The sequence below is a fragment of the Brachyhypopomus gauderio genome, chromosome 4 (assembly GCF_052324685.1).
Source record: "Brachyhypopomus gauderio isolate BG-103 chromosome 4, BGAUD_0.2, whole genome shotgun sequence".
NCBI classification, from domain to species: domain Eukaryota; kingdom Metazoa; phylum Chordata; class Actinopteri; order Gymnotiformes; family Hypopomidae; genus Brachyhypopomus; species Brachyhypopomus gauderio.
Genome location: NC_135214.1, coordinates 32124241 through 32144879, shown reverse-complemented (window position 1 = coordinate 32144879; position 20639 = coordinate 32124241). Strand labels below are relative to the sequence as shown.

Here is a 20639-nt window from a genome sequence, read left to right as displayed (position 1 = left end):
TGTACATTTAAATGAGTGTTGGTCAAATCTTTATATTCAAGAAATGTAATGATGAGTATAAAACGCAGTACTTGTATATGGGTGGTTTTCATTATCTATGTTATGCTTTGTTGGGGATAACTGGACAAATGTAACCGATGAGTGTATATCGCACTAGGATAGCGTTCAGTTGGCGTATATAACAGAGCACCTCCGTGCCGTTTAAAAATGCACGCTCAACCCAGAGCGCAAAAAGAAATTTCGCCATCTGCACTAGTGGCTGAGGCAAAGGAGCAGTGGTTCATAATCACCGAAGGGGTTGTCAAGAAGATGGCGGCTTCCTGGGCGGCATGAAAGGATGTAGAGTTAGCAATATCTGCAGAAAAAAAGACGTACGCGGGGTTGAATTCGTTTACTGAGTCTCTCCCTCGATTTTTTATTAAATTTACAACTCGGAACGAGTAAGTATTTTATTGCTACGAGATTAGCAAGTATAAATACTTTGCACCATTCTAATGACGGCTAACGGTATGTCCGCCATTTTTCTTGAGGGAAGCTAGCAAAAAGCTCAGGGGTAGAACAATAATTGAGGGACCTGTAAAATACGAATAATGCCACTCTCCACGACGAGTGAATAAAAAACACTAAAAAATTAAACGTAATATTTCTCTGTCAATACTGACTGTTTCCGCAGCGTTTCATTTAGCCCCGCTAGCCATTTAGCCTTTAAGCTACCTAGCCGTCGTACTATAAACCCTCGCTAAACATTTCGACTAGCGCGCTAACGTGGCTAGGCTAATAGCCAGCTAGCATAAGCAACAATTTTATTTATTTTATTTTTTGTAAAACTTGTATTTGCTTTTCAGTTCACCAAACACTGCAAGGTTGCTTACAAATATCTGGATTATAATAATGTCGCAACGTAGTTGAACAGTATGATGTTGGACCTCGAAAGCGGTTAGCATGCTAGCGGGCTAACGGAGGCGCATTTTGAGAGGGGAGGATTGTTTGGTTTGGTCAAGATGGCGGCTCCCAGACAGGAGAGGCGTGAAAATCGCAAAGCTTAAAAACTCCCAACAGAATAAACGTTTACGTAAACGTGATGATAACCGCCACAAACATATGAACGCTGAGATAAACCGGAGTAGTGTTCGTTCTCACGCGGTCTGGTGGATATTTTCGTGTTATTACATTATCGCCATTAGCCACCGGACTGGTTTGTTTAAGTCGTTAGCAAAGCTACAAGATGGCGGCACCCACGGAACTGCACCGCTCTCCTGAAGATAACTAACGGACAAACGGGGGAGGCTTTTCCCCTTCGAAACTGATCTCGGAGGAATGCGGAGGGAAACGATCTGCGGTGTAAACCCTACTGCGCACGATGCACGAGAGTGCGGCGATCTAACGGGAATCCCGACGATATTTCGTTTTGGTTTTTTTTTTACCGGCGTACCAATTTGTTGCGAAGCGTCTACCGCTAAAATGGCGGCTTCCATGGATTCTTAGCTAAGCTAGCCGACTACATTTCTGTGGACTGTTGACCTGTTTCAGAACCCAGTTGATTATCTAGCTGGTGTTATTGTCGAATGCTCTAGTGTAGCACTAATTAACCGAGCGCGCTTGGGTGATTATCTTTCACTTCCATCGACATAATCTGTTGTTATAACCATGGTAGCATCTTAGCTAACTTTACGGTAGCTAATCCAGTTAGCGATGCGAGAGATTGAGCTCCCACTAGCTGATACCTGGCCGCGAAGCTCAGTCACTAAAACCAACGACTTTTTGTTTGTCGTTAGAGAGGAAAATGGCTTCTTCTGGTACCGGAACACCTGGGAGTTCAGTGCTGCAGCCGCGGTGGAAGAGGGTGCTGGGCTGGTCCGGCCCGGTTCCTCGCCCTAGACACGGCCACCGAGCCGTCGCCATCAAGGAGCTTATGGTCGTGTTCGGTGGAGGTAATGAAGGAATTGTCGATGAGCTCCACGTGTATAACACAGGTAATATTTTAAGCAATTTGCACCAACACTGACATGTATTTTCATGTATGCAGCGTAAATGAAAGTGGATGCTAATCGCCAACTTTAAGGTAAAATATAATTGCTTGGCTACGTTTCCTAGCTGGTTTGCTAACGTTTAGCAAGTTAGCTAGGCGCGTTGCTAAATAATTTGGTCTTAAATGGTTGTCGGATTTCATGGGCTTTTTTCTCGGCTATGTTTTAATGAACTAGATCTATTTTGTGAAGGTATTCAATTGTAGTGCATTACTCTGCACTAGTCACCATGTTTTATTGCTGTTGGCCGTCTATCTCGTTACGCAAATAAGCAAGCTACATTATTTGCACATTAGCCAGCTAGCTACACGGACCGTAGTTAGCCATGTTAGCTGGCTAACGTTACCATATAAGAGTATTGTGCGTGAGTCGAGTGTGAGGCACATTGCGCTGTAAGCTAGTCGAGCTTGTTGGGTGCTTTTTACTGTTGGTCTGTGTTTTTTACATTGTTCTGTCATTTTTAAATTATTCAGTGCAACAAATATTATTGACGTGATTGGACTGCTGTGTAATATTTAGAGCTTGATAATGTTGTTGTATGGGGGGGGAAGCTACCGCAGTGGCGTTACCAGAATTGCTTAACTGTTAGCTATATTAGCAGTTTCAAAGCGACGGCTAACGCTAGCAGGAAAGCTAATCTTCGTAAGCTAGCCAGCCAACCGCAATACTAGAACGCAGAATGGAGGGAAAAACGCGAAGAGAAATGGCGCGTTAATGGAACGGACTACGTCACCACGTCAACAAACTCCGCCCCTCTTGATTCCCGCGCTGCTCTGTAAATATTTACAATAATGTTATGATTTATTTATTTAACCCGTTGGGTGTGCGTGTAATTTCGAGGCATTCTACGGTGTGGCGAAATGTGAAAATTAATAGATGCACCAAGATCCGACAAGGAGATATAAAAAATCACCCAGAGTTAATGTTATGTGAAGTAATTTGGCATGTTTGATAATAATGTCTATAAAAAGCATTAGAATGTTTTTTCTTTTATTTGGGGGGGGGGATTTTGTGTCTGACAGTTAATTGCAATGGAATGTTATCAACCAGTGTGAGCTAAATGTGTTGTTGGTTCTTCTGCAGCAACCAATCAGTGGTTTATTCCGGCGGTCAGAGGTGATGTTCCCCCCGGCTGTGCTGCCTATGGGTTTGTGTGTGATGGCACCAGACTGCTGGTATTTGGGGGCATGGTCGAATACGGGAAGTACAGTAATGATCTCTATGAGCTACAGGTAATTCTGCCAAATATTAATTTGATTAACTCACTAGTTTTTACAAAGAGCTGATGTCTGTTTGTGTGTCTTCAGCCCTTCTCTCTCTGGCAAAGTTTAAAGGTCACTCTGCTGTTTTCATTCACTGGGTTAATCGTGAGCTAAATTCTGAGTTTTTCGAGCTGGAAGAACACCAAACTATGTAGTCATCTACCCGGCAGCAGCACACACACCTCGAAATGCCTCTTCACCACCATATGAACTGCCATGTGTTTTATCAGTGGATCATACGTTTAGTTTTTTACCCGATAGCTGAGTGTCACCCCTCCCACACGGAGTAACACGCCACTGTCTCCCTTCACCGATGCCTCGTGTTGCCAGCGACAGAGCAGTCTTCCGCTTTAGTCCAACCGGGTGTTGTTTTTTCTTTTTAACAGGCCAGTAGATGGGAGTGGAAACGGCTGAAGCCCAAAACCCCGAAGAACGGGCCACCTCCGTGTCCCCGCCTGGGACACAGCTTCTCTCTGGTGGGAAGCAAATGCTACCTGTTTGGAGGACTCGCCAATGACAGCGAGGACCCCAAAAATAATATTCCGAGGTAGGCGGCCAAAGCTTGCTGCACTTCTATTGGCGAGGTGTGAATTTATGCATCCCGCAGCCTCCTTTGGGCTGTGCTGTGGTGTCTGCTCCTAGTGTGTGTGTGTGTGTGTGTGAGTGAGAGAGAGAGAATTTTGGGTGATTTGGAATAACAGCTCAGAGTCCGTCGTTTCGTTCTGGAGTCGCCGAGGATTGTAGAACAGCGATAGCAAAACGTGTCCTCGCTCTCCCTCACAGATATCTGAACGACTTGTACACGCTGGAGCTGCGACCTGGCTCTAACGTGGCGGGCTGGGACATCCCCATCACGTACGGGGTTCTGCCCCCGCCCCGAGAGAGCCACACGGCCGTGGTCTACACGGAGAAGACCTCCAAGAAGTCTCGCCTCGTCATCTACGGGGGCATGAGCGGGTGCCGTCTTGGAGACCTCTGGACGTTGGACATAGGTGAGCGAAGAGGGGAGTGGTGGTCTGCTGTAGATGTTTAGGTGATTTCCAATGGGAAGATGATGGTGGTTGTGAGTTATTTATACTGTAAAATTATTTTGAGCTGTAGTTTGGACCAAGCAATTACAAACTTGTTATACTTATGATCAATACATAGCAAATGCATGGGAGCAAAGATGTTACTCGGTACTTGGTAGTCAGAAAGCTTGAGAGATGCAAAATAAACAAACATGCTTTTGTGATGGCGGCACCTAGTGTTTAACAAAGGAAACTGCACCTAAAAATATCAACAGGCAAATTTGTTCCTGAGTTGCAGCAGCTTTGAATGAGCATTTGCTAAACAAACGTCTCGTCCTGTAGACACTCTGACGTGGAATAAGCCAACCATCCGTGGAACAGCTCCTCTTCCCCGAAGTCTCCACTCAGCTACCACCATCACCAACAAGTGAGGGCCATAATCTGCCTATTCTGCTTAGCACCACACTATTGGGCAGGGGGCAAAATAATACCTTTTCATTGCTAAACATGACCTGTTTGTTTGTAAATGTCTATGCACTGCAACATGCAAACACTTCTTTTTGAATCATGAAGGGGGTGAGGTGTTCTCTAATGCATGAAAATGAATAGCGCTCTGGCTGTCTGAGTAAACGGGCCTTATTTTTACCCCAGGATGTATGTGTTTGGCGGGTGGGTGCCCCTGGTGATGGACGACGTCAAAGTTGCCACTCACGAGAAGGAGTGGAAGTGTACGAACACTCTGGCGTGCCTCAATCTAGGTGGGTGTGTAGTGCTCTGCACTGGTCTGCATCCTTACAGCTGACGCAGGAGTAAGTTGCTCAGATCTGTGATTTACCCATCATCGTAACAACAGATGCACCATCCAATCTTATTGGGTCCTTTCCTTTCTCAGACTCCATGACGTGGGAGACCATTTTAATGGACACTTTGGAGGACAATATCCCAAGAGCTCGTGCTGGACACTGTTCCGTAGCCATCAACTCCAGGCTGTACGTCTGGAGTGGCAGGGATGGTTACCGCAAAGCCTGGAACAACCAAGTGTGCTGCAAAGACCTGTGGTACCTGGAGACAGGTGGGTTGGACCGGCGGCGCTGCCTTGGAAAGGCAGACGTTCACCTCGAGTTCTTGTGTTGTGTTCTCGTCACGTCTTTGCTTTCTCTTCGCGTTCTGTCATTTTTTGTGTGTGATATTGTTTACAAGACCCACTGCATCGTGGGAATTGCGTGGTGGAGCAGGTGGTGTGTGTGGTTTCTCCAGTGCTCTTTAACAAGCGATTAAAGCCCGGCGTTTTCCTGCAGACCGTCCCCAGGCGCCGTCTCGTGTGCAGCTGGTCCGCGCCAACACCAACTCCCTGGAGGTGAGCTGGGGGGCGGTGCCCACGGCCGACACCTACCTGCTGCAGCTGCAGAAGTACGACATCCCGGCGCCCACGCCCGCCGCCTCGCCAGGCCTCGCCTCTCCGGCCTCCTCCTCTTTACCCGCCAACTCCCCCAAAAGCCCCGCCCCTGCTGCCCCCGCCCCCGTTGCACAGAGCATGCCCCTGACTGGGGTCACACTCGTGCCCTCGCCCACCGCAGCCACACCTGGGAGCCCACTGGCGGCCGCCTCGCCCCGAGGCCCAGGTGAGGGTTAGGACTGCACGCTGGCTCTGCTACACCTGTATCATCACTGATATGAGTCATGGTCCAATATGTTCTCACGGCAGGGGTCAATATTACATTCTGATTGGCTGTGATCGAAGAGCCATTAGTGAACTGCGATATTGATGATAAAATCGCATAGTTTACATTTAATTTTTATTTTTTTAATGATGATTAAATTTTATTTATAGCCGAGTTTGGTGTTTTGTTTCTGATTTCTCTCTGTATGTCTGCAGCTGTTCTGAAAGTGGCTGCTCCTCAGTCCGCCGCTGGGACCTCCATCGTCACTGTGCGTCAGGCCAATCAAGTGGGCAAATCCCCAGTCACTGTTGCTTCTCTCCCTGCTGGAGTCCGTATGGTCGTCCCTGCACAGAGCACTCAGGGAACGGTATGTGACCACACCCAGCCCCATCAGTTTCCCCCGTGGCAGCGTGAAAATCACCTCACCATTATCAGTTTGCTGAGCCGAGACTACCGTTTGACAGTGAAGTCGCTTTTGTCTTTTACTTCTAGCCAATCGGCAGCAGCCCTCAGATGAGTGGCATGGCCGCTCTAGCGGCTGCTGCAGCCGCCACTCAGAAGATCCCGCCCTCTTCCACGACCACCGTGCTGAATGTTCCCGCCGGAGCCACCATGGTGAAGACCGTTGCTATGACCCCAGGGTCCACGAGCCTGCCTGCTACAGTGAAGGTAGCCTCTCCAGTAATGGTGAGCCCCCCCTTTTCCATTCAGTGAGGTTTGATGCCCATTGTGTTCCGCTTGTGTCCGTATCGAATGGAGCATCAACGTCTCTCTTGCTGTCCCAGGTGAGTAACCCAGCGACCCGCCTGCTGAAGACAGCAGCCGCCCAGGTGGGGACGTCGAGCATCTCCACCCCCAACACCCCCACACGCCCCATCATCACCGTGCACAAATCCGGCACCGTGACGGTAGCCCAGCAGGCGCAGGTGGTCACCACGGTGGTTGGAGGGGTCACCAAGACCATCACGTTGGTCAAAAGTCCGCTCACTATGGGCAGCGGCGGGACTCTGGTGAGGGGGAGCCGCAGATGTTCCGGTTTTATTTCTACATGACGGAATAGCTGTTGGTCGTTTAGTCGTGGTGTTTTTGCGTGCTTTTGTTGTTTCTGTATTTCTAGTTTTCAATGTGTAATGCCGCTGTCTAGTGCTCCGATGAGTCAGTGCGTAAAGCTTAAAGATTTTACTCCAATTATGTCCTCAGATCTCTAGCCTGGGCAAGGTGATGTCTGTGGTGCAGACCAAACCAGTTCAGACCTCTGCAGTCACCGGACAGGCGGGGAGTCCTGTTACTCAGATTATACAGGTCAGCCTGGTGGGATCTCCAGAGTATTCTCTACACTGTCCCAAGAACAGACACGTTTGTGTCCTGTAGCTAAGATGCCTGTGGAATTAGTGCACCGTTTAGCTTTTGTTGAATGTTTTGCAAATATTTTTTGATTTTTATTTGTTTCTTTGGTCTTGCGCTTCTGCGTCCTAGACGAAGGGGCCTCTCCCAGCGGGGACCATCCTGAAACTGGTCACGTCTGCAGATGGCAAACCCACAACCATCATCACCACCACGCAGGCCGGTGGCACGGGCACCAAACCCACCATCCTGGGCATCTCCCCTACCACCACCACCAAGCCCGGCACCACCATCATCAAGACCATCCCCATGTCTGCCATCCAGCAGGGAGCTGCAGGTGGGTGTTGGCAACGTGTCCTTTAAAAACACGTCCTTCACACCAGAACTCTAGAATCGGACCTCGGAGTATGAAGAACTTGGGCGTTTAGCGTTATTACAAGTGTAATTGACGTTGCATTTGTGGTCTGATAGCAATTTAAATTAAACCTATGAAAATGTTTTGGATAAAGCAGAGTTCAAGGAAATAAACCAATTGTTGAATACGCTGCCAGTTCATGCCACACCACAGCCATATTGTCACTGTTGGTGCTCCTGAGCATGGTCAAAATTGTTGGTTCCTTTGGGTAAAAGTGTCAGCTCAGTGTCATGACTGTGAATATTGTACTGTATCTGATAGGTGGCGCAAGTAGTCCTGGCATGAAGTCTCCCATAACCATAATCACCACAAAAATGGTTACGCCCGGCACAGGCACGCCCGGTAAAATCATCACAGCCATGCCAAAACTGGCCACAGGAGCCGGGCAGCAGGGTGTCACGCAGGTGAGTTGAACTTTGACACCTTGACTTGGTTGGAGCTGAAATATAAATTGAAAACGTAAATTGAAAGTGTCCAACCGTGGTTTTTCTCAGGTGGTCCTGAAGGGGGCGCCGGGGCAGCCTGGCACCATTCTGCGCACTGTGCCTATGGGTGGCGTGCGCCTCGTGTCTCCTGGTACCGTCTCTGCTGTTAAACCCACTGTTACCACACTAGTGGTGAAGGGCACCACAGGTACGAACATCACAGATTTGTTAGGCCTCTTTATTAAAAAAAAATAAATGAGAGAGAGAGAAAACAAAGGCATTTTCTTATGTTATACCTGTTTATATAAGGTTCTAGTTTTCTTTTATCCTTGTAACATCTCTACCTTTATCCTCTTATTGAATTAAACTGCTATTTATAATAACTCCTGTCTTCTCCCCCACTCCTCGGGTTCAGGAGTAACTACCCTGGGCACAGTGACCGGCACTGTCTCAAACACCCTGGCAGGGGGCAGTGTTGCTACTACCAACGCTAGCCTGGCTACTCCCATAACCACCCTGGGCACCATTGCCACACTTTCCAGTCAGGTCATCAGCCCAACAGCCATCACTGTGTCTACAGCTCAGCCAAACCTGACTACTGTTCCCACCGTGGCCATACAGGTAACATCACTGATCTCAGAACAGTTTTAGCTTTTGTGTTTTGCTTAAAAAAGAGAAGAAATGCAATCTGACTTTTTTTTCGTAACTTTTTCTTCTTGCAGGCAGCTGCACAGCCCACTCAGGTGACGCTCATTAGCACCCCTAGTGGTGCGGAGGCACATCCTGTGCAGGACCTCCCCGTCTCCATCCTGGCGTCTCCTACCTCAGAGCAGCCCTCCAGCACGGGGGGGGAAGCTGGAGACGTACCTGGTGAAGTGACCCTGGTCTGCTCCAACCCGCCCTGCGAGACGCACGAGACCGGCACCACCAACACAGCCACCACCGCCTCAGCTAACATGGGCTCGCAGCGTGTCTGCTCCAACCCGCCCTGCGAGACGCACGAGACCGGCACCACCAACACAGCCACCACCGCCTCCGCCAACATGGGCTCGCAGCGTGTCTGCTCCAACCCGCCCTGCGAGACGCACGAGACCGGCACCACCAACACAGCCACCACCGCCTCCGCCAACATGGGCTCGCAGCGTGTCTGCTCCAACCCGCCCTGCGAGACGCACGTGACCGGCACCACCAACACGACCACCACCGCCTCGGCCGACATGGGCAGGGTGCAACAAGTTTGCAGCAACCCGCCATCAGAAACCCACGACACGGGCACCACCAACACGGCCACGACCGCTAGCAGCAACATGGGCTCCCAGGAGACCGGCGTGGTGGACAGCAGCTCGGCGTCCCAGCAGGTCGCAGCGACTCCGCCCGCCACCTCGCAGCCGGCGCCGGTCTGCTCCAACCCGCCCAGCGAAACCCACGAGACTGGCACCACCAACACGTTGGCAGGCAGAGTTCAGCAGGTGTGCTCCAACCCACAGCGTGAAACGCACGAGACCGGCACCACCAACACGCCTACGCAGGCGGCCTCGAACATGGGCAGCGGGGAGACCAACACCGTGCAGAGAGTGTGCTCAAACCCGCCCTGCGAAACCCACGAGACCGGCACCACCAACACCACCACCACCGCCACCAGCAGCCTCGAGGTGGCTGAAGGCACAGGTACGGGGCCGTGCGAGACCAGTTATGTTCTCTGTGTTTTAGGCTCCAGTTTTCCAACTGTGAGAATGTAAAAGCGATCTTGTCTCTTGGTAAAGCTGAGAGCTTGTGATGTTTCTGCTGCGTGTTCGTATGTGTGATGTTTGTTTCATACAGCTCAACAGAGTGGTGATGGGCAAGAAGACACTGGCACCAGTGCTGAAGCCACGTCGTCTACAGAACCTGCCAATCCCACAATTCAGAGCAGAGCAGTCACTACGGTGACACAGGCCACACCCACACCAGGGCCTTCTGTCCCGGTACGTCTTTGATTTTTTTTTTATTTTATTTTATTGGGCCTCATTTATTAAGCTAAATATTAACAAATTTGTTCGTAAAAGTGTTTACACAAACAATGTGGTATTCATGAAAGTTTTTTAGAGTTTATTTCGTTCGGAAAAAATATCGCATTCTACGACATCCCATGAGCATGTGCATATTTTACGTAAATTTTACTAATGGTGTACTAAAAGGTCGCTGGATGTCGACACAGCCGGAGGCACCCTGCTTTACCATACCAAGAAATTCTGCCATATAATACTAGCTAGGGCTGAACGATTAATTGCATTTGCGATAATTTCGCGATTTTTTAAAACGCGTTTGTCTAATCGCACAGGCTGCGATTTAAACTGGTCACGTGACTTGGGAGCGAGCCGAGGACGAACGGAGCAAACCCGAGCAGGAGGCAGGGAGGTGGAGAAGTGAAGTTAACACAGCGCACTTTAACTTGTTGCACAATGGCTTCAGGCTCGACAGAAGCTGACACAACTGAAAGTCTAATACCAAAGAGGGGCAGCACATCAGTTGTGTGAAATTACTTTGGCTTTAAAAAAGATGCTGCTCAACGTCAGGTACTGTGTAAAACGTGCCTTGCTACTGTCGCTACGACGCGAGGAAACACTACAAACCTTCTTCAGCATTAAAAAAAAAACACCACAAAGCCTCATGTTTGTAAGGCTAAAATGCCAACGACCAGTGCTGCGTCTTCAAATACGCAAGTGTTTCTCTGCGCTTATACAGCTTTAGTATGCGGTGAGCAGCGAAATACCGTAAAATCACGCATATAGGCGCAATAAGATTTAAAGCGCGGATGAATCGCGAAAGCGCGGATAGCTTGACCGTGGTCCAGCAGACAGGGTTCACTGACCGAACCGTTTGAAAGTGTAACTCCTTATGGATATAATTGGAAGCGGCACGCAGAAATAACTCGGGCAGTAACGGAGTTCATAGTGAAAGACATGATGTCCGTTAATGTAGTGAACAATCCCGGCTTCATGGCTTTGTTAAACACACTGGATATGCGCTACCAAATGCCCTCACGCACATATTTTAGCCAAGTTGCTATACCTGCAGGGTTGCCAACTCTCACGCATTGAGCGTCTTAGACTAAAAAGTTAGTAGTTCGCTCTGGCGCCAACCACAGGCGATCGATTGATCACGATATAATAATAATACTTAAATTTAGTCCATTTTTTACACCCCCCCCCCCCCCCCCCCCCCCCGGCAACCCTGTATCTGAGCTGTATAAAAAATGCCGAAACAGAGTTTCCTGAAGTGGAACAATGGAAAAAAAATCGCGATTTTAAATCGCAATCGCTCAGCCCTAATACTAGCCTGTTGCATTTAACACAATCTAGCCATGAAGCATGGTGTTCCTCTACCTGAAGCCGTGGTACCCCATGAACGTATGCCACCACTGGTTCTAAACGAAGTAAACTCGAACTTATACTTCATACCACCGTTATGTGGCGCTCGACTGATGATGCACTATTAACTTGATATCTGATTTCTTTCCAAATCCTGGCCTTTTCAGGTGCTGTGACTCCGGTACTTACACTAATAAATAAAAATTTCTGGTTAGCGTGCACTTGAGTTAAGATTACTTCTACCTCGGATAAATTCCTTTTCTTCTGGCATTTCCCTGTAATTTTGGCATTTCCGGTGGGTGTGCGTTGCCTTTTATGGTCTTTTGGGGGCGTCACTTTATGCAAATCAGATGTGTTGTGAACGCGCTTGTTAGGCCTGTCGCGATAATTACATTATCGACTTATCGTACGATAATTTTTTTTAACCGCAATCATTTTTGCTGATGTCGATAATTGACCATTGGGTTTCCGCTCAAATTTGTTTACATGAGAATAAACCGCAACTACGTTAGATTTCAATAACGTCAATAACAGTGCCTCCACGCACACAGGTGGAGATGTTAGCTCGTGAACGTATTTGAGGCTAATAGGACTCGAAATAATTTGCTTATCACATTATTTAATGGTTGTTTATTATAGTGACTGTAGCGCGCGACTCCGCTCACCTCGCGCGAACCTCCGCGAACGGTGAAAGCGTTGTTGTTCGAAACGATATGTGGTAGTATAAAGGAAATCCCCTCAAAAACAGTGGAAGGAACATTTACCTGACGAATTTTAATGTTGCTTTGTGTTTCAGGTTTGAAAAGTGCTGGAATTTAGGCTAAAGTACTTGAAAATACTTGAAATTGTAACTACTTCGTTTCACAATAAATATCTGACTGACTGAACAGTTAACAAATACGAGCCTCTTGTAATTCCAGGATGAAACATGAGAGAACGTGAAGACGTTCTAAGATTGGGCGTTTTGAAAATAAACAACCCTTAAATGATGTGATAAAAAGCGAATTATTTTGAGTATATGTATAAATATTTAACTTAATTAAGTTTAACGTGCTGGGAAATATTGAAATGGACCTTTAAAGTGACGTACAAATGCTTTATGAATTAAACTCCACATAGCCCGAATATGAACTCCGCAAACATGACTTTGTTCATTCGCGCTCGCGCGCCGCAGCGCAAGTTACAAAATTCGAGAGGTGCACGACCTCGTGAATCGACAGTGCGCGAGGCCACCGCGATTACGTAATTTTCGCCGCGCAGACCCTCGCTCGGCTCGCGATGCGTCAAGTTTAAACCAGGCTTAAACTAGACTTAACTCGCTATATAGCCAAAGAGATGCTGCCGTTAAATACAGTCAGAAAACATTTATAAACATGCTGCAAAGATTTAACATGCAGTTTGAACTGCCAAAGAAAACCTTTATCTCCCAAACTGCCATTCCAACCTTATATAATGAAGTCACATGTTCTGAAGGAGATTAGACATCTCATTTTACTCTGCCACTACAGATATGTGGTCAAGCTCAAATATGAACCCATACATGAGCTTTACAATACATTACTGCCAACTGGTGTAATTGTATTATTATGCTACTATATTATTATTGTGGCACATTGTCTTAAAGCTCCTTTGGGGAGCCCAGAAGCAAGAAAAAATTTTATAATGGCACTTTAAAATGACAATGTTATCGTTTATCGCAATAATTTCTGGGACAATATATCGTTCCGAAAATGTTGTTATCGTGACAGGCCTAGCGCTTGTGAATACGCAGGTGATTGATTTTTATCAACGTATGCACGTGAATCCGAAGAAAATTGGCGTTTCCGACATGTTTGTAAATTAGGCGAAAATATTTTGTTCGGTTTAATTTACGAAAACATTTAAGCACACCTTTACTAAAACATTGATAAATGAGGCCCATTGTTTTTCCCCAGTCATATACATAGCGATACTGGCACTTGAAAACCAGTTGAATTGCTCTCAGTGGTTGAACACACTGTATTCCACCCATGACAGGATCCAAATAATAATATACAAATAATATACAATCAGAGCTGTGGGGACTTTTATGTTGGTTATCCACATAAATACACCCGTGTGCTGCACGTCTTCTCCTCGCCCTCCCTCTCCTATACATTACCTCTCACGCTCTGCTCCACAACACCGCTCCCTGCAGGAGATCTCGTCCATGGCGGGCCCGGCCGCCGTAGCAGAGGGTTCTGGTGAGGCGGAGGCGATGGAGCAGGGCGAGGCGGAGGCGCTGGCCACCGCCGACGAGCCCATGCAGACGGAGGGCGAGCTGGGCGAGGAGGCGGCCGTCAGGGTGGTCGCCATCGACGAGGGCGCCGGCGGTGACGCGGGCACCGTGCTGCAGGTGCACGTTGCCATGGAAGCGCAGCCTGGCCAGGGCGAGCAAGCTGAGGTACGATGTCATCATTTGGTTGGGCACCGGAACGTTTTTGACACCTGTTAACATTTTGTTATGAACTTTTATTTTGTAAAATGAATTTTAATTGTGCGTGTTTTTTATTTTTATTAATTTATTTTAACGATCTGTTCATTCATATTAAAATTTGTCAAAATATTTACTTGTAGTTCTGTGTAAATATCCCACAACAAAACCACAGCAAATGGTTGCACAGCCTATGAAGGTGATCATTTAAAAGAGTTATCCGTTACCAAAGTAAATAAATGATTAAATGAAAGTACTTGTTTGACAGTTGAGTCACACCCATAAATGTGCAAATAGTTTTATACACAAATCGAAAGACTTTCTTTTGATGTTGTAGTTGTCTGAGGCTTTTCAAGTGTAATGAATTACGGCCGTGTATCATCCTACTTCATCCTGTGGTCCGGCGTGTGTGTGTGTGTGTGTGTGTGTGTGTGTGTGTAGATGGAGCAGGGTGGAGCGGGCATGGAGGGCGTAGGGCTAACAGCGCAGGACTCTGAGGCCTTGGCCCTGCCCCAGGAGCTGATGTCTGCGGAGGGGCAGGCGGCCACGCTGATGGTGACGGGTCTGACCCCGGAGGAGCTGGCGGTCACAGCTGCGGCTGAGGCGGCCGCTCAGGCTGCGGCCACGGAGGAGGCCCAGGCCCTCGCCATACAGGCAGTGCTGCAGGCGGCCCAGCAGGCCGTGCTCAGTGAGTGAATGCCGCGCGGGCTGAGTGGTGGAGATGTGGGTGGGGCGGGGGGGTTGGGTGCTTGGTTTGGTGTTTGCAAGCCGTGCAGGCAATAGTTCAGCTCTTACCGTGTGAATTAGTGAGGTTTGTTTTGCAGTCTCTCTAAACATTTTCCTTATTTCTCTCTCTCTCTCCCTCCATCTCTCTCCCTCCCTCCCTCTCTCCCCCAGGTGAAGGGGGCGGTGGGCAGGACAGCCAGCAACCCACCACCATCCCCATCGTCCTCACTCAGCAGGAATTGGCCGCCCTGGTGCACCAGCAGCAGCAGCTCCAGGAGGCCCAGGCCGCCGCTGCTGCGGCCGCAGCCGCCGCCCAGCTCCAGGAGGCCGACTCGGGCTCCGCCGCCCTGCCTACTGAGGGCCTGGCCCCGGCCGACAGCCTCAACGACCCCGCAGCCGAGAGCAACGGCCACGAGATGGCCGCTGCGGCTGCCGCCGTCACGGGTGCCGTCGCTCAGCTCCTCCCCAGCACCTCAGCAGAGAGTGAGCACCGTTATTTTGTACACTACCACCATTAGGACACGCTCCTGCCTTGCCTGAGCCCTGCCTCCTTGCCCACCCGTAAGAGCTTCTTAACGCACTCCGTTTCCTTCCAGCTCTGGCTCCCTCCAGCACGTTCGTCCTGTCCCAGCCGATGGCGGTGGCCAGCCCCGCCAAACTACAGGCAGCCACCACCCTCGCGGAGGTCGCCAACGGCATCGAGACAGCCGCCGGGGTGAGCTGGCTGACCTCCTCATGCCGGTAGCTTTAACCGCCTGGTGTGTCTGCTTGATCTAATCTGTTTGCCCTTTTGTCGTGGTTTTGTTTATTGCTGTAATAGAAGCAGAGTGCACCCCCTGCTGTTGTGAAGCCACCAGTGAAGAAGGAAAATCAGTGGTTTGATGTTGGAATTGTCAAGGTGACAAACATGGTCGTAACACATTATTACACGCCAGCCGATGATTCAGAGGCCACTGATGTAAGTTGAAATTACTTTTGGTCTACATCACTGTGTGTGTGTGTGTGTGTGTGTGTGTGAGAGAGATAGAGAGAGAGCGTGAGAACAGCAGGAGTGGTAAGTCTTGGTGTTCATGACCTTTCCTGGGCCCAACGTTGCAGGATGATTCGGGGACCATACCAGACTACAGCCAAATGAAGAAAGTGGAGCTTGCTCCAGGCACGGCATACAAGTTCCGCGTAGCTGGCATCAATGCCTGTGGCCGTGGTGCTTTCTCTGAGGTGTCCGCCTTCAAGACCTGTCTGCCTGGTTTCCCCGGAGCCCCCTGTGCCATTAAGATCAGCAAGGTGGGCCTTACACCACGCTGTCCTCTCCCTAATCTGAAGAAATATTATACAGCCTGCCCTCCATTTTTAAAGTGTGCTGCATATTTTCTGCAGTGTTTATGCAGCGTTTTGTGGTTTGTGTAGGGTTGCAACGGTATGAGATTTTCACGGTATGATACCACGGTATTTTCTGAGACGGTTATCACTGCATCACAGTTTGTTACATATATTATTAAAATATACACTGACCCTTAAAGAAATTACAACAACTATTTATTGTAGAAACCTGGAACTATTGTATACAAAATGTCTCCTTTAAAAAATAAGCTGTACATGTGTTTATATAAATACTGCAAAATTAGAGAAACCTAAATCATGGATTTGAGTACAATTATTTAAGTTTAAATTATTTAATATCTGATAAACTGAGCCTGGGTCAGTGTCTGATCAACAACTGTTGTAAACGTCCGTTTTACTGCCAAGTAAATATTATATTTACTGGAATATAACCAGATACTACAGAAAGAGAGGATTTATTTCTGACATGATCCTCACAATAGAGATTTCTATTTTAAGGCTTTCACACAGAGTCTGGTTTTAACATATGAAAAAAAGGCACGTCAGAATTTGAAAATGAACGCATGTAAATGAATGGCGTCCAGTGAAAGCAAGGACCTTAAAAAGCTAGGTTTATACTTTCACGAGTGACCGTAGCACGCGACTCCGCACACCTCACGCAAACCTCCATGAAAGGCGGAAGCGTTCATACTTGCCGCGTCACATTCTTTGCAGTTGTCTGAAACAATATGTGGTAGTATAAAGAAACACCCCTCAAAAACATGGGAAGGAACATTTACCTGACGAATTTTAATGTTGCTTTGTGTTTCAGGTTTGAAAAGTGCTGGAATTTAGACTAAAATACTTGAAAATGCTTGAAATTGTAACTAATTCGTTTCACAACAAATAGCTGTCTGACTGAACAGTTCTCTTGTAGGCTATTACATAAACAAATACGAGCCTCTTGTAATTCCAGGACAAAACATGAGAGAACGTGAAGACGTTAAGATTAGGCGTTTTAACAATAAACAATAATGTGATGAAAAAGCGAATTATTTCAAATCATTTCGAGTATAGGTATAAATATTTAACTTAATTATGTTTAACGTGCTGGGAAATATTGAAATGGACCTTGAAAGTGACATACAAGCGCTTGAATTCCACCTTGTAAAGGTGTATGAACCCTGCAAACATGAATTGGTTCATTGCGCTGAGGTGCGGCGTGCGCAAAGTTACAAAATTCGAGAGGTGCACGACCTTGCGATTCGCCCTCGCGCATGGGCGGAGCCACTGCGATTACGTCATTTTCGCCGCTGATTTTAGCTTAGCCTATTTTTGTTGTTAAATGTAAGTCTGATGCACTGCCATTTTTACCACTGTGTGCTGAGTTGCTGAACCGGAGCAGAGTTGTGCATGTGTGGGTCGGTTTTTCCGCTGGCTTGCCTTGTACCGGTAATAAGTAAACGCACACGGTATGATAACCGTGCATTTTAATACCGTGGTATACCGTGAAACTGGTTACCGCTGCAACCCTAGGTGTGTGTGTGTGAGACGATTTGAAGACCTGTTACTTTACTTTGCCCCTCAGAGCCCTGATGGTGCCCACCTCACCTGGGAGCCTCCGTCTGTGACGTCGGGGAAGATCATAGAGTACTCCGTCTACCTGGCCATCCAGAGCTCCCAGACGGCGGAGGCTAAGGCGTCGGCCCCGGCGCAGCTGGCCTTCATGCGCGTGTACTGCGGGCCCAACCCCTCGTGCCTGGTGCAGAGCTCCAGCCTGGCCAATGCCCACATCGACTACACCACCAAACCCGCCATCATCTTCCGCATCGCCGCCCGCAACGAGAAGGGCTACGGCCCTGCCACGCAAGTCAGGTGGCTGCAAGGTAAGCGCGAGGAGGGGTGAGGGCTTCAGTGCTGAGCGTGTGATCTGTGACGTGGCAAAAAGGAGCATATAAGAATATAGTGAAGGCATATTGAATTACTTTCCTAACATGATACTGTTGACATAATTGAATAGGTAAATCGATAAAGGTGCCACAGTGCTGTTTTTTAATGACAATGGGGCACCGGTTGCTGTTTACAGAGTGGTTATTGATCTAAATCTCCTGTCTGAATGTAAATTGCAATACTATGGATTCTCTCAGAAAAAGCCACAATGTGACTGTGCTGCTTCACCCCACTTGATGGGTGCTGAGGTGACCTCGTTGGTGAATTTGATCTTGAATTGGGTTCAGTCTTGAGGAGAGACCATAAACGCGGACCTGTGGTCCACCAGCACCGAGACTGATGACCGCTTAAATACATGCTGTGATTTCGGGATGCTTGCTGTACCCAGACCAACGATGTGATTTTGTGGTTTTGCAGAAACCAATAAGGATGGATCAGCCGCCAAACCCGCAGCAAAAAGACCGGTCTCGTCTCCCGACACGTAAGTACAGAACACACACGAGGCGAGTTAAACCCAGCCCTCTGTTGTCAGCATAGAATCCCTCTTGATCACGTGCTGTGGCCTAAAATGCACTACGTTGATTAAATAGTCTCTTTTTTTTTCTTCAAACCTCCGTTGACCTCACTTCCTGAATTAGTGGCTACTGTAAAGTAGTTCAATGCATACTATATGCATTCAATGCTGAATATCTCTTGACTGGTGCTGATCTCCTGACATCTCTCTCCTGCAGGAAAGGTACCGGTCCAAAGAAGGCCAGAGCCGACCAGTGAGGGAGCCCCTCCCCCCTAAGACTAAGACCCATGACTGAACTGCTTCTGTTCCTGCCAGATACCCTGCCCTATCCCCACCTGCACCATCATCTACTACGCCAGCATAAACAGGAAAAACAAAATAAGTCAAGATAATCTTGTGCCCAACTCCAATCGCTAGACATTCTGGTGCCATGGACGCCTTATCCTTCCATTGTCTTGGATTTTTGTTTTTTTGTTTGTTTTTTACTTTTAAATCATAACCGTTTCTTCAGATAAACCGTTAAAAAGCACATACGTTTGCTCTTCCTAGCAGTTTTGATATATTTCAAATGGCAGCATTGAGTCCAGTTGTTTTAGTTGTTCCTGTAGTTTTTTTCCCCTTCCTTTGTATTTTTATTTTAGCTTATTGCAATACAAGCAATAGATAAAGGAAAAAAAACTCCATAACTTTCTCTTTTTCAGTTGGTGTGGGGTTTTTTTGGGGGAGGGGGTGATTTTTCAGTAGGGCACAAACGGAAGAAGGAAGGATATTGAACAGGAATACAGACATCAGAGTTCTACTTGGAAGACCCATCAAAACAAATGGAGAAAGCAGGGGGGAGAAAACACTTGGTGCAGCACTTGGTGACCTTTCAGACAAAGAGACTTCTGTCGTTTTAAAGACAAATCTGTAATTGTACATTCAATCTCGAGTCCAGTAGCCCATTACATCACTGTGTCTTCATACATTGCTGAAAGGAGCAGATTTAAAAACTGTACTATTTTGTACCGAGGATGTAAGGACTCCAGACCTAGTAGTTGGGGACGTATATAACTTTTTTGCATCGCATTAAAATACATCTTGTATAAAGAGGAAAAACAAAAACATCCCAAAAACAGTAAGCAGTGATGCAGAAGCTCTGTAGTGTTTATTTTTGTATTTTTTTTTTTTTAAGACCAACCCCCCCCCCACCCCTGTTTGTGTGCATTGGCGTTGTTTAAAACCCCTCGGTGTCTGGCTCATTCCTGTAGTCTTGAGTGTGTGAGGGATTGAGGGGCATCCTGTCCCCAATGCCACAGTGTTTTTGTATATCCCATGTTAAATCTTTCAAACGGTGGTTTGGAAATTGGCATTTAAAATTAACTTTTTGTACTCTGGAGAAACACAACCCACTTAAAAGCAAGGTTGAGAATACAGAATAAATTGGTCTTTTGCAGGTTTTTTTTTTTTTTTTTTGTCCTCCCAACTTGTATATTGTTGGACATTTAGAGGAGTCTGTTGCAGGAATGATGCTCAAGTTCCTCTTTCGTTCATTTTTCTCTTCCTGTTAACCTTTCACTAGTCCATAGTTTGTGAAATTTACTTTCTGAATATGGAGTTTCTGTGGAATATTTTTTATATGCTTGTTTGTGAGTTGGTAGAGGTAAAAAGCAAAATTGGGATTCTTCTCATAGTGGAGAAAATGAGGCATTTTCATTATTCTTGGGGTCGTTCCTTGGATGCAGGGTATAAATTGTCTCAGAGTGAGAAGGCTGAATCGAGATCAGCTTATTGTGTTCAATGGGATGTGAAAGACAAAAGTGGAACCAAGATCCGGAAACTCACTCTGAAGCGTTATACATGTGGTCCTGGGTGGTAGAATGGTGTTTAAAAGATGGACTGATGTGAATGAAAATGAGCAACATTGGTTGGTTTGCTTTTCTGGAAGATGGAAATTGTTTAATGATGGATTATTGGCACAGCCAGCGTTTGAACTCAGCTGTAAATTAGTTCCTTCACGTAGCAAGAAGTCAAACAAAAAAATTGCCTTTTTTATATAATTATCTGTAACAAAAATGTTTTTACATGTTGTCATCTATTGATTGCTTTTGTGTCTTGACATATAAAAGTAATGGAAATCTGTCTCCGTGTTCATTTTCGACGTGTTTCCTGCTGACTGGCCTTTTCTGGTTCTTGCGTTTGTG

The 20639-nt window shown here is 47.2% G+C and overlaps 1 protein-coding gene across 2 annotated transcripts; it reads left to right on the top strand.

The window, feature by feature from the left end:
* The first annotated feature begins 260 nt into the window (after positions 1–260).
* hcfc1b (host cell factor C1b) lies at positions 261–20577 on the top strand. 2 transcript variants are annotated; one of them, XM_077004002.1, is made up of 28 exons: positions 261–440; positions 1776–1973; positions 3111–3259; positions 3676–3836; positions 4073–4281; positions 4642–4726; positions 4951–5057; positions 5192–5371; positions 5598–5921; positions 6176–6327; positions 6453–6647; positions 6746–6970; positions 7161–7262; positions 7437–7641; positions 7981–8123; positions 8214–8352; positions 8560–8765; positions 8867–9812; positions 9966–10108; positions 13671–13916; positions 14388–14634; positions 14844–15155; positions 15269–15387; positions 15493–15630; positions 15771–15956; positions 17581–17878; positions 18360–18423; positions 18674–20577. In XM_077004002.1, the coding sequence occupies exons 2-28, from the start codon at positions 1784–1786 to the stop codon at positions 18711–18713; spliced, it is 5511 nt and encodes a 1836-aa protein (XP_076860117.1). In that variant the 5' UTR covers positions 261–440; positions 1776–1783; the 3' UTR covers positions 18714–20577. The 2 variants fall into 2 exon arrangements, with proteins under 2 accessions (XP_076860117.1, XP_076860118.1); XM_077004003.1 differs by lacking the exon at positions 261–440 and adding an exon at positions 998–1603.
* Positions 20578–20639: the final 62 nt, after the last annotated feature.